At 34.3% G+C, this 15102-nt stretch overlaps 1 protein-coding gene across 2 annotated transcripts in view; it reads right to left on the bottom strand.

The window, feature by feature from the left end:
• Positions 1-15102, bottom strand: part of LOC127880860 (protein crumbs-like) — a 101544-nt gene that overhangs the window by 77532 nt on the left and 8910 nt on the right. Inside the window, exons 1-2 of one of the 2 annotated variants that reach the window (XM_052428315.1) lie at positions 5274-5654; positions 1633-2073 (exon numbers count right to left, since the gene is read on the bottom strand). The exons of the other annotated variant lie outside the window; for it this stretch is intronic. Coding sequence (XP_052284275.1) covers positions 1633-1978 — 346 coding nt within the window. The 5' untranslated portion in view covers positions 1979-2073; positions 5274-5654. Of the gene's footprint in view, positions 1-1632; positions 2074-5273; positions 5655-15102 lie in introns of those variants that run through there. 2 annotated transcript variants of the gene reach the window in all.

The following is a 15102-nucleotide window of genomic DNA, read 5'->3' as shown; positions in this document are numbered from 1 at the left end:
CGGTATGAAAAACATTTCATTCAGTTTCTTGATGTGAAATGAATTTACAGTCTAACATTAATTTTTTATACTTAACCAAGATGTTTATGGCCAACATTTTTGTTCTATTTGTTTCACTGGAACTTGACAAAAGAATAAAATCAGCCAACAAACAGCCTTGGAAACAAATGATAAACAAATAATTGTCAAAAGTTATTTTTTTATAGTCAAACTATTGAATACTTCTGTGCATTGAAATTATTGCTCCAAAATTATAACTTTCAATGATATTTATCCAGTTTCTTTTAGCAGTTTGGCAACATTCATTTTACCCTACTTAAAAGTGATCCTAATAAACACTTGAAACCCCTTTACCCTATTATCCAACGATGATAACACAATAAAGTGGCTTTCACTCATGTATGCATGTTATCAAATGGTACAATGTGTTACATAAGCATTATCATTACATATGATTACAAATGATTGGCTATGGCAGATTAAAAGGCAATAAAAATGTCATCCAATTTACTCTACCTTTATCATGTAATTGAGATACCAAGCCAAGTAATTCACTGAACTTTCAATTTCTGTATAAAATTGGTTTTAGTTTACAATTTTGGTTTTACATGAAACCAATGAATGATTATTAAAAGAATTTAGTTTTAAAGCACATTTGTTTCAGTTTTTATTTTGGGTTACTTCAACTTAGAACAAACAAATGTTTGATATAACACAATTACATTTTTTTAAATACAATAATGTAGATATTTTGTCACTATCAGCTTAGAAAAAACAAATGTTTTATCGTACAAAAATGACATGAACAATCCTTATACCCATATGTTCATTTATTGTTGTATGACGCACATTAAAACTGTTAAACAAATAAATTCAAATCCAGATAAGACTGAAAATACCACATTACATCATCGTCTGTTTGCATAACTGGTGTTCTCCAAAACAGGCGGGGAATAAAAGATTCTTGAAATCTATAAAAGAGTGACTGTAAAAAGCCACAAAAGGAATTTTTTTAAATAATAAATGAAAACTTGGGGTGTGCCAAATTGAGGCTCGAACCCACTTGCATTGCTCTCTAAAGCGAAACAAACTTTAGCAAAAAAGATTCACACATTGGCTTCCTGTTTTCATTTATACCACATAAAAAACAACAACATTGAAGCAACATTTTTTAGAAGTGAATTGGTAGCTATCTGAACTACCCCAATGGTTCTGATTCCTGCATCTCTATATGTGCATTTAGTGTCATCCCAGATTAGCATTCTGCACAGGCTAATAATGGTGATCACTTTCTGCCTAAATGGTATTTTTGTAAAGAAAATACTTCCTGCAAAGAAATCTAGAAAAGCAGAAAGTGTTGTCCCTGATTAGCCTGCACATAATGCAGACTGCACAGGCTAATCTGGGATGACACTTTAAGCACATGCATTATGCCCAGTTTTTTTCAGAACAAGACTCCCATTATCTTGACCGCATTATCTTGACCACATTATCTTGACCGCATTATCTTTACTGATTTCTTTGCATGGATGGAATGAAGACGGGACCAAGACAAATTAAAAACATTAGGGGTTAATACCAATACAAAATCAAACAAAATTCACAGAGAACAGGCAAATGAAAATATGGTACCTTCTGTTGTATTCTGTGCGACAGCTGTATGCAATAATCCATATATAATGATAATCATAAAAACAGGTGCGTATGATCTGTAAAAATGTTTGCTCCATAAAGGATTAACCATGTGTGAAGATCGATCTGTACTCCGATCTGTACTCCGTTCAGAGTGTTCACAGTCCACTGAGTGCTGCATTGTACATGAGGGACATTCACTCATGTCTTTTGACCCTAATTCTTCTGCCCTACACTCCCACACATAACAGGTATGTGGTGAGCACATTTTCGCTGTGCCAGGGTCAGGAAGATTAGACTGTGATTTCTGACTCTTGTGATTCAAACCGCTGCACTTTTTATCCATGAAGTTACTGCCACAAACACTTCCATCCAGGAAACATGGTTACATCATTATTCCACTTGTAATGTTATATGATGTATCTTAACTCTTATTCCTACCTGTTTTATGACAATTCAGGTTTCATATTGCAACATGAAAGTCATAAAATTCCTGATTACCCAATGATCTGTCTATATTAATAAAAAAAGAAATGATTTCAAATCCCCATTTCATTATACCTGTGCTGCAATTTTACTTCCTTTAAATGTAAACCCTAACAAATTCCATATAGAATCGTTCCAGCCATTTCCAGCACAAATTTACTCCAAGGTGAACTTAAATACAATCACAGTGGTACAATATATAAATTATTGACGGAAGACAATGAATACATTCCTCTACAAATGAACCATAAAGGCACACCACAATTTGTTCCCAATACTTCCATATACAATTATAAACAATAAACAGACAATGTAGCACATTTGCCCCCAGGGTTGTAATATCTGTCAATTAAGGCATGACAAGTGACAGAGTACTCCCCAATCTAAATTGCCTGATGAAGGTTTCATTGTCACAATTAACAAAATAGTGCATATTATTGTTCAGTCCTGACCTCACATTCACCTGTACTGTCCATACACACAATGGACATCATGAATATTGAATAGTTAATGCTTTACAATGAATACAATATTCATTGAACATGTAGTAAGCAAGGCACATGTGGTTGAGCACAAAGGTATATTCCAATTTATTATTCATTTATATTAATGTAGCAAGTTGGATTATAAAACATCATTGTGCATGAAAGTCTGAATCCATTGAAGGGAGAAATTTTTTATCATTTAACACTGAATAATGTGAATTTTAATAAGATATCACACTTTGAATGGACATCAGTGTGATGATTGCTCATACAAAACTGTTCATTTCATATTCAATATATATTTTTGAAATAGTCTGTCTATACTTATAGCATATAAAGAGCACTTTTCCATGAGATTTTCTTAAAGGACGATATTATTCCTTCAATTTGGCCCCCCCCCCTCCACCACTATCGGGGTTGTAAGAAATATTCTGCATACCGAAATCCCTTCTATAGATGGACTATCTTATTAGAAACTATATGTGGTCGCATTTGAATAATACATGCTTATAAACAAGAGCACCGCATAACGGGTGCCACGCTCGGCTACAAAAGCTTGTCAGATTTTTTTTTTTCAGAGGTCACAGTGACCTTGACCTTTGACCTAGTGCCCCAACAAGAGATTAGTTTGTCAGAAACACAAAGCCCCCTACTGCGTCGCATTGAAATAAAATATCTAATTATCATTTGGCATGTATAGAAATCATCTCCCTTGAAAGGTTATTACTTCCCTTGAATTTTGTCCAATCCAACCGGGGATGGGGGGGGGGGGGGGGGGGGGGCGGGTCTCACAGTCAATAATGACCATGTCAGACATCACTGACAACCAAGGCCTGTGGTTTAAAAGAGATTATAGCCAGAGTTGATCATGTAAGGACATAAGTCAACAGGTATGTAATGTGCATCAAAGAAATTATAATTATATCATTAAAAAAAAACTTTGACAAATCAATCATTTGGGTTATAAATAATCAAAATAATAAATCTGTACAGTAACTGTGAAAAGAACTTCAATTCTTGGTAAGCAAATATATAATATGAGATTTATAATTATATAAATTACTTCCCTTGAAAATAATTGTCTGTAACAAATCTCAATAACAATAACAATATTTTTAGAAGCAAATAATTAAGAGCCACTACCGTGACTGTAGATTCACCACTCAAAATGTGCAGCTCCATGAGATACACATGCATGCCAAATATATAAAGTGGCCAAGTTCAATATTGAATAATTTTCTCCCTTTTAAAAGCTTATTACTTCCCTTAAATTTGTATTTTTTACCGTAGACCGTAAAGGATAACCTTGACCTTTTACCACAATGTGTTTGTCAGAAACACAATGCTGCCTACTGCGCCGCTTTGATTTATTTAACAAAAATATATATGGGCAGGTCAGATAACATTAAAAGCTTATTACTTCCCTTGACTTTGTTTTTTCGACCCTAGACCTTGAAGGATGATGTTCACCTTGAAATTTTACCACTCAAAATGTGCAGCTCCATGAGATACACATGCATGCCAAATATGAAGGTGCTATCTTAAATATTTTAAAAAGTTATGGCCAATGTTAAGGTTTTAGCACGACGCCTACAGCGGACGACGAGCTGGCTATGACAATAGCTCGGGTTTTCTCCGAAAACAGCCTCGCTAAAAATAACAAATAACTGCTTTAACCGTGATCAGATTTATGATAAAAAATAGATGTCACTTGTTAGCTTGTTGAGGTGCTCAAACCACTTTGTTATATTCCTAAGTCTATTTATATTAATTACAAATTTAACAAGTACTTAAATGAGATCACATACCAGTACTGGTATTTGTTAATGGTGTCAAGCAAGCAAGAACACAAGAATCCAAACACTGATTCAAATTATTAAATAATTTGTAACACTTGATCAAGTGTTTATGCAGGAGATTAGATAATACAATGTGGTGTGTTTATACAGACTCTTAAGCTAAAAAATACTGAATTTCAATCTAAGATAACAAATCTTTTACATTTTAAAGTTTACAGCTTATCCACATGAATCCATTGTGTCATTCATGTGTATAAGCAAGAAACATACAGGTTATCACAAAAATAAAAGACCTTGCAATTAAATGTGTGTATAATTCTGATTTTCTAAGAATTCACTCATTAAACTTTCTGTTCAAAATAAATCTGCTGTTTTTGTTATTCTTCATCATTTTTAACAAAATGGGTTTTTGTACAAAAAAAAACACATGACAAATAAAAACAATTTAATTTCACTCGCGCAAGATTATTATTCCCATTTATTAAAATTCTTATTCTACCAACCAAAGCAAGCTATACCAAATGCTTAAACCTCATAGCCAAGACTGAGAGAGAAAATACTGATGAATTTAATTTTTGAGTTTAAACACCTGAAAGTTTGAAAGTTGATCCTATAATTGCCTGTTTTACCTGAAACGCTAATTAAAATAAAACTTTAACATGAAACATTATAAGCAAAATGCCAGAAAATTTGATATTTTGTAATTTTTGTATTAATCACTTTGCATTTTGATTAATGTAATTATTTTAGAGGATTTCAATTATGTTTTACTTTACAATATGTTTCACGTGTTTACTTTAGTTCTTCAGCCACTGATTCTCTTTTTTTGTGTGCACTCAAACTTAATAAATCAATCTCTTTCAGTACAAACCCATCAACTTCTATTTCACTCCACGTTTTTAAACACAATTATATCTTTAAAGTTAAATCCAGACAGAAAATTCACCACAACATCCCAACAATGGAACAAAAACAATTCCCCGCACAAAGAATTGATCAGATTTTCTTTTCCAATAAAGCACAGAATTTTCAATTAGCCTTGTAAAGGTGTGTATGCACGTGTGTAACCAATATCCAACAAATGCATTTGAGAAGTCTATCAATACCACTAAACTAAACTGTCAACACACGTTTACAAAGGCTAAAATTATCTGCCACACAAATTCCAATGTTATGATAACACACTCTTGACTGTCATATCTGTAATTTCCAGCCTGTCACCCGCCCATTCAGTACAGGTAAATTTTGTACCTCTACTGTGGCTTAACATGTATGCTGTGAGCCACCAATAAGGGCATACATCATTTGTTAATCCCGCCAGGTGATATAGCACAAGGGAGGCTATTCATAATTGCTTAGCAAGGGCTGGGTAAATGATGAATTGTGTCCCTTTTTATGCATTTTTTTTTCCATTACTTTTTACAACTTCTAAAAACCATTATCCCTTTCCCTCTCAGAAGCGAAGAGCCTATGTGGAAACATCATAAAACCAGAACAGCCTGCGAGTAACTCACAGTCTGTTCAGGTTTTATGCGATTTGCTGCTCATCAGTAACAAAGGGTTGGAAATGAAGCCTTTAAAACTTGAATATAGTAAGAAAGGTCTTTTACTAAATTTAACTTTTTTGAGGATTACACATGCGTCAAAATACGTATATAAGTGGTAAAGGGCTAAATAAGATGTCATTTCAAGTAAACCATACAATATATTTTCTCAGTTCTCCTGTTTTACAGGTAAACAGTTATTATATATAGTAACAACTAGACAGTTCCATGTATGCACCAGCTCAGTCCTCCTCATAGATGACTTGCAATTCTTGCAAATGTGACATTTATCATGACTTTGATTACCACAATGTGATAATAATTGATTATATCAATAAAAGTATGCCTGCATAGCTATTACAGTCTAACCTGTCTATAAAGACCACTCAAGGGATTTGGTCGTTGTGGTCTTTGTTCACAGGTGGTCTTTATTCCCAGGGTCGATTGAATTTTTGCAAAATATGCTAGTAGTATTTTAACAGGTACCTTATCTATGTATGTGCTCTTTTGTTTAAATGTTTGAATACTTATGCATGTATAATAAATAAAGGATTAAAAACACAGTTTTGTTTTTATTATTTCCTTTCCCTTATGTTTTTATTATTTATTTCATTGATCATATACATTTATAAATAATTATTGACATACATGTATATGTACATGTAATTCAGAATGTTCTGGATTTGAGTTTTGCCTACACCAAGATCACTAGCCACTCGTCTACAACTGTGTCCTTTAACTAACAAACTAATGACCGCAAAGCGTTCTTCCAACATCAAGAACATACGCTTGGAAGCCATGAGGGTTAAATTGAACTGATTACTTGTCTATAATCTATACATGTCTTATCAAGGAGAAATGTAAGAAGGGAATGGCTATCAAAATGTTTGTTTTTCAGGCATCGTAATTGATATAAAATGTTAATTTTCTTAATGAGTTGATGAAAGCCCCAAACTTGTTTTTGATATTTTCAGCAATTAGTACATTAATCGCTAGTCACTTTAATACAAAGGCAATATTTTTACACTTTTGACAAACTGTCAAATGCATAAAAGAAGCAGGCAACTACCAATAAGCAATGCGTGTTAAATAAACAAACAACTGCTATCTAGTGCAATAAACTGTCACTTGCCAATATTTCCATAGCGACCGACGAGTCCACTGGTAAGATGTGTATCATGTGACTAACACAGCGTCATGGCGGCCATTTTTTTTTAAAGTTGCAAAATCGTTGATTTTTATGATTGCAGTGGTCGTTGTAAGCTATCAAAATGGACTTTTGGGAAAGTAAAAGGGCGGTCTTTGGTCTATGTTCGCAGGTGGGCTTTATTCGCAGGTTCAATATATAGCGAAATCGTTCGGGAGGAAATCGGTGTGGTCGTTATTGACTGTTGGTCGCTATTAACAGGCGGTCGCTCGGGCAGGTTGGACTGTACTTTCAATAAACTTATAACAGTGTCATGCAATATTTTGTTCAATGCTATTAATGACAACACCTGCGTTATTATTGATTGCACCAATAAAATTACGCATGCATGGTTTCAATATAGCTTTGAATAAACTTATTATTATAACAGTTTTCGCACAACAATTTCATTGATTGCAATAAAAGGCAGTTAAAGTGTTTGAAAGTAGCTACAAGATAGTGAGGCCAATTTAATAATTATTTAATTGTGGGGGTTTTCACAAATAACATGATTTAACAATATTTTGGGGAAAGCTTTCTTAAAAGAGAGTGGAACTTTTATTTATGTTTATATTTATGCCAAAGTTGATTCCCATAGCTTTTTAATGAAGGTGTTTTATTATACAAATACAAATTTATGTTTTACAATTGCTTGATTTCTATAAACATGTGTAAGATGATATAAGTTGGAAAATATTTTGATCTCATGTTAATACCATAAAGTATGAGCTTGTATGGGTATTGAAACCAAATCATCTCAATAAGAGACCGATATACAAACAATGTTGCTTAAGTCATTTATAAATAATTTTCATTAATTGTAATTTTATAATTATTGTTTGTAAGCATGTAGACATTAATGATGACATTGTTGGTTAGTTTAAAACAAGCAAAGGTTAAAAATAGCAAAAAATCATCTTGAAATTCTTTTATGGGATGCATCAAAATGACTTGACAGAGATATTGCTTTTTGCATAATGCATCAACCGTGTTATGTCTTGCAGTTCTATTTAAAAGTATCTTGTTTTTTTATTAGTTGTTATTTTTTAGTCATTTTCCAATCTGTTGCATACCAGCTTTTAATAACGATTTTGTTGAGTGTGATTTTGCAATGTATTATATAAATAGGAATTGTATACAAACACTTATAGTTTGATGGCTCAATGGCCTCATTGTGTACCAGTAAACTACTGGTAATAAGCAAGGAATTCTAACCCATTTATATTATTACCAGGCATAAATGGGTTAAAATCAGTTGAAACAAGGGGCCATTGTTAGTGGCCCCACTTTGCCCTGTTTAGTGGGAACATTTGAACTTGCAGATAACACAAGCTTCAAGTAATCAGGCACATATGTTAATTGAAATCTAGTTTCTTCATTGCAAAAAGTTATTTAACTCCATATTGCAACTCGGTGCAATACATTTTGTGTATTGCAATTCGGTATAATAGACTGAAAATTGCAGTCAATATATTCTGCAAGCCATTAGTTGATGGAGTTAGTTTCTTTAAACAAATGCCTTTGTGCTCAGCATTGCTTAAAGCGGCACCTTGTGATAAACTGGCAACTGTTTAGTGGGAACATTTGAACTTGCAGATAACACAAGCTTCAAGTAATCAGGCACATAATGTTAATTGAAATCTAGTTTCTTCATTGCAAAAAGTTATTTAACTCCATATTGCAACTCGGTGCAATACATTTTGTGTATTGCAATTCGGTATAATAGACTGAAAATTGCAGTCAATATATTCTGGAAGCCATTAGTTGATAGAGTTAGTTTCTTTAAACAAATGCCTTTGTGCTCAGCATTGCTTAAAGCGGCACCTTGTGATAAACTGGCAACTTAAAGGGGCCGTCCAACAGATTTTGGCATGTATTAAAGCATGTCATTAAATCTTTATATTGATAAATTTAAACATTTGACCTAAAAATCTACAGTAAAAAAACAAGAATATAATTTAAAACAAGGGCTGTTTGTAAAACATGCATGCCCCCCATATGGGCTGTCCGTTGTAGTGGCAGCCATTGTGTAAATACGATTTTTGTCACTGTGACCTTGACCTTTGACCTAGTGACCTGAAAATCAATAGGGCACATCTGCGAGTCACGATCAATGTACCTATGAAGTGTCATGATCCTAGGCAAAAGCGTTCTCGAGTTATCATCCGAAAATCATTTTACTATTTCGGGTCACCGTGACCTAGACCTTTGACCTTGTGACCTCAAAATCAATAGGGGTCATCTGCAAGTCATGATCAATCTACCTATGAAGTTTCATGATCCTAGGCGTATGCGTTCTCGAGTTATCATCCGAAAACCATTTTACTATTTCGGGTCACCGTGACCTTGACCTTTGACCTAGTGACTTCAAAATCAATAGGGGTCATCTGCGAGTCATGATCAATGTACCTATGAAGTTTCATGATCCTAGGCCCAAGCGTTCTTGAGTTATCGTCTGACAACCACCTGGTGGACGGACAGACCGACAGACCGACCGACATGAGCAAAGCAATACTCTTCTTCGAAGGGGGGCATAAAAAGGAAAAAAAAGTAACTCTCAACTGGGCTTGAACCACTGATCCCTGGAGTCCTGGAGTAAAAAGTATCCCGCCTAAACCACTCGACCATCCATGCTCATGCTTAGAGCAGATGTATTTTCTACCTATATAAGCAATCCTCATAGTTTCCCAAAATATACAACAACAGAACTTACCAAATTATTCAATCGTTTCGCGTCGCACAATCCTTGATCATTTTCAGGTTTTCAAATCGTCAAAAGATGCATATAATGGATATTTAAGAGCATGGTAAATGGTAAGTATTACTGTTTCCTCAAAAATATAACAAAAACGAAAATTTGCGAATCTGAAACAACTTTTTTCAATTTTGTCAATTTATCAACCTGTTGGACAGCCCCTTTAAGGTCTACAGATAAAAATCAGTTGTACATGTATGACATCATAAACTTAAAACATTTTAAGATACAAGTATTACACTTACATATGACAGTTCCTGTCAAACTCTTATATTCAGTAACGCTGTTGGTAAAACAGTAATAATTATCTCTAATGGTTAACAAATGTATTTCCCATTGTGTGTTTGTGTTGTAGGGATGTTAAAGGTTAACAGCCAACAAAGGGTGGATGGAAGACAAAGCAATGTTAAGATGACGATGTAGGATCATCACCTGATTAAAATAGTTTTTGAGCTTTTATTACAAAGATATTTAAAGAAATTAGCCTATAATACTAGCACATTCTCTAATTTGAGCCAGATTGTCGTCAATTTGGCCATGATTTTTAAACAAGAGGGCCATGATGGCCCTGTATCGCTCCACTGTTTTTTTATGCGAAAAAAACGCGCAATGCGCATGGGTTGAAATGTACTCAAGCATGTGACTTTCTCTGTCTATCCCTCGTTAACCCTTTACCAAACGACACATTTTGGACTTTCCCAATTTGAAAAAGGTTGCAGACGACAATTAAATTGTAATGGAATATTAAGGAAATAATCAGGTAGGGTAGAAATAATTGTGATAAAAGGAGAAATTGCTCATCTTGAGCAATTTCTCATAATTTTTATAAAGTCGTCAGCTATAAACCCGTAAAATCCTGTTGGTGTTTGGTAAAGGGTTAATAATCTCTGGTTCCTTCTTAGAGCCTTTCACACATTTATAACAAATACAATAGTAGCATCTTTCTTTGTAAAGAATCATCTCAAACAAGGGCTGTTTGTAAAACATGCATGCCCCCCCATATGGGCTGTCAGTTGTTGTAGCAGCCATTGAGTGAATACATTTTTTGGCACTGTGACCTTGACCTTTGACATAGTGACCTGAAAATCAATAGGGGTCCATCTGTGAGTCATGATTAATGTACCTATGAAGTTTCATGATCCTAGGCGTAAGCTTTCTTTAGTTATCATCCGGAAACCATTTTTTTGTGTGAAGTCACCGTGACCTTGACCTTTGACCTAGTGACCTGAAAGTCAATAGGGGTCATCTGCGAGTCATGATAAATGTACCTATGAAGTTTCATGATCCTAGGCGTAAGTGTTCTTGAGTTATAATCCGGAAACCATTTTTCTAAGTTGAGTCACCGTGACCTTTGACCTAGTGACCTGAAAATCAATAGGGGTAATCTGCGAGTCATGATCCATGTACCTATGAAGTTTCATGATCCTAGGAATAAGCGTTCTTGAGTTATCATCCAGAAAACATTTTACTATTTCGGGTCACAGTGACCTTGACCTTTCACCTGAGAATCAATAGGGGTCATCTGCGAATCATGATCAATGCAACTATGAAGTTTCATGATCATAGGCATAAAACATTCTTGAGTTATCATCCCGAAACCATTTTACTATTTCCGGTCACCTTGACCTTGACCTTTGACCTAGTGACCTGAAAATCAATAGGGTTCATCTGCGAGTCATGATCAATGTACCTATCAAGTTTCATGATCATAGGCATAAGCGTTCTTGAGTTATCATCCGGAAAACATTTTACTATTTCGGATCACCGTGACCTTGACCTTTGACCTAGTGACTTCAAAATCAGCAGGGGTCATCTGCGAGTCATGATCAATGTACCTTTGAAGTGTCATGATCCTAGGCCTAAGCGTTCTTGAGTTATCATCCAGAAACCATCTGGTGGACGGACATACGGATGACGGACGGACTGACATGTGCAAAACAATGAACACCCTCTTCTTCGAAGAGGGGCATACATATAATTAACAACCCACACATCCCTTAGACCAACAGGCCTGAGAATATTATGATAATCTAAAGATTATTTCTTATATTTATAAATGTATTTAATTAAGTAATACCTGTAGGATACCTGTAGGATGATTTTGGGCTCTGTGGTAAGGACCAACCCATGCGAAAGACAAACAAATTTTACCGGACATGAGGTCCGATAACTTTTAAAATGTACCGGACCTCACCGCATTTTACCGGACTTTATTCTGCTTTAAACAAACAATAAAAATACAGTGTTTAGTTTTTTTTTATCGTTCTGACGTTCACACTGTTTTACAAATCTAAATACAATAAAATAATTAAATTTATGCCCGTTTAGTCAGCACTTCCGGCCGTAAATTACGCCAAAAAATCGGCAGTATAACGTTCTTTTTACAAATTGCAGAAGGCACTCGGACGTCCGATAATCCGCACTCATATTGTTGTCTCATATCGAATAATAGTCACATTACACAGCCATGTATGCTGACAAAGATGCACCACAAAAACTTCTAGGGTAACTTTGCAGTCGCCAAAGCGTCCAATCGGTAACGAGAATGCGTATCATAAGGGCATGGTTAAAGGGAGCTTTTCACGATTTGGTAAATTGACAAAATTGAAAAAAGTTGTCAGATTCGCAAATTTTCGTTTTAGTTATGATATTTGTGAGGAAACAGTAATACTGAACATTTACCATGGTCTAATATAGCCATTAAATGCATCTTTTGACGATTTAAAAACCTGAAAATTATAAAGCGTTGCAACGCGAAACGATTGAATAATTTGGAGAGTTCTGTTGTCGTTTAATTTTGTGAAACTACGAAGATAAATTATAAAGTATTAAATACGTCTCTCGTACTTACTTGGCAGGATGGTCGAGCGGTCTAATTGGTTTTTACTCCAGGACTCCGGGGGTCACTGGTTCGAGCCCTGCTGCGGGCTACTTTTTTCCATTTTTTTAAATTTTATTCTTGATTTTTTTACTGGAGTTTTTTAGATCCAATGTTTACATTTATCAATATAATGCATTTATTGACAAACTTCAAAACATGCCAAAATCTGTGAAAAGGCCCCTTAAACTGGCGATCATTATTTTTGATCGACGTCAGTCTTGAAGTTAGCGTTTATTGCAGATTGATTTACAAAAAATCACAATTTTGAAATTTATGCAATATCCAATGGTAATTAAACAGTATAAGAAAGACGGTGTCGGTTATCATCGCACCTTTTTGCCATAAACAATTACTTAAACAATCATTGTTCCTTATGAGAAATTAAATGCAAATGGTTAGCAATGAATAACTTATGGCAAGTAAGTTGTGAAAACAATACCCGTTACAAATTGCATGTGGTAACAATTTAATTTAAATAGAAGTATATTTCATCATGTCCATTTTTAGAACTGAATAACACATGATGCCATGTAAAGCCTGTGTTTTAATAAGAGCGCGTAATTTTTGCTGACAGAGATGAGTGCCACGCATGGAAAAGGTTTAAGCGTGAGTGTCAAAACAGACCATGTGCCGTAACTATATCGTGCAACTCGGTACATGTAGTATTTTATAATAAAAAAATACATCGGCATTAATGCACACAATGAGATATTATTAACACACTGAAACTATACACAGAATACGTAAATTTATTAATAATAAATTAAATTAAAGTCGCTCATTGATTGGTCGTTATAACCCAATATGACCAGTGAATATGAATATGCTCGCACATTCAATGGGATCATTCCCACTTAACATGCGTAAATCAAGTGACGCAATTTGCGTCCCATCCATGGGAATGGGAATGATCCCATCCAAAAATTCACTTTTCATAAGCGCTTGCATAAAATGGCGGACGTTTGTGTTTATAAAGTTCTTAACATTAGCATCAATACTGGTCATATTTTGGTTTTGAACATTGAAATCGATATTTGTTCATATTCTAGTTTCGTTTTCATTGTTTTACCAAAACACACAATTTATTTATGGTCGGACACAAGGTCCGACAATGTCGGGAATAATACAGGACCTCAGCAAATTTTATCGGCAATGTCCGAGGTCCGATGTCTTTCGCATGGGTTGGTAAGGACTCAAGTCCTTTTTAAACCCCTCTTCTTATCGACGTCTTATGGTACTGTATCCGTATGTGTTCTCACAACTAATAAAAATAGCCCTTATTCAGTAAAAAATAGTTCCTTAAGTATGGTAAAGAATGAATGTCCTTTTGACAAACAACAGTTGTGATCACTAAAACTTTTACACTATGTCCCCATTCCAATGTAGATCAATCCTGCTCTTGAATTCTAATACATTCTTGGCATACATATGACTTCTAAGATCAATTCATATATTAAGAAAATTATAATATGATCAGAAATTTGAGCAATTGACAATCATATCTTCACAATTCATGAGTCACAATTCACAAATGGAACAATGAATCATTAGTTATTAAAGGGGCCTTTTCACAGATTTTGGCATTTTTTAACTTATTCATTAAATGCTTTATATCGATAAATGTAAACATTGGATCGTAAAAGCTCCAGTAAAAAATCAAGAATAAAATTAAAAAAAGGAAAAGAACATTGCCCGGAACAGGTTTCGAACCAGTGACCCCTGGAGTCCTGCCAGAGTCCTGAAGTAAAAACGCTCTAGCCTACTGTGCTATTCCGCCGAGTACACGTACTTGACGTATTTTATACCTTATATAAGCAATCTTCGTAGTTTCACAAAATTTAACGACAAAAACAGAACTCTCCAAATTATTCAATCGTTTCGCGTTGCAACGCTTTATAATTTTTAGGTTTTAAAATCGTCAAAAGATGCATATAATGGCTATATTAGACCATTGTAAATGTTCAGTATTACTGTTTCCTCACAATTATCATAACTAAAACGAAAATTTGCGAATCTGAAACAACTTTTTTAAATTTTGTCAATTTACCAAAGCGTGAAAAGATCCCTTTAAAAAGCAGCATATAGACAGTTAAGAAATTAATTACAACACCTTCTCTTGGATACAAAGTTTAAGTTTACAATGCAGAATCATATATTGACTTTTATGGAAATAATTATGTTCATGGAAGTTGTGTTTTAAAATTAATAAGATATTATTAAACTGGTTTAAACACTACAAAAAAGACATTAAATAAACATGTCATCCGAAATTTTTTTGTTCCGGATATATGGTCACTTTCGACATATTTAAATAAATCCCGACTTTTTTCAGTT

The sequence above is a fragment of the Dreissena polymorpha genome, chromosome 5 (assembly GCF_020536995.1).
Source record: "Dreissena polymorpha isolate Duluth1 chromosome 5, UMN_Dpol_1.0, whole genome shotgun sequence".
NCBI classification, from domain to species: Eukaryota; Metazoa; Mollusca; class Bivalvia; order Myida; family Dreissenidae; genus Dreissena; species Dreissena polymorpha.
Note: the sequence above shows the minus strand (reverse complement) of the source record. Positions and strands in the feature narration are given on the sequence as shown.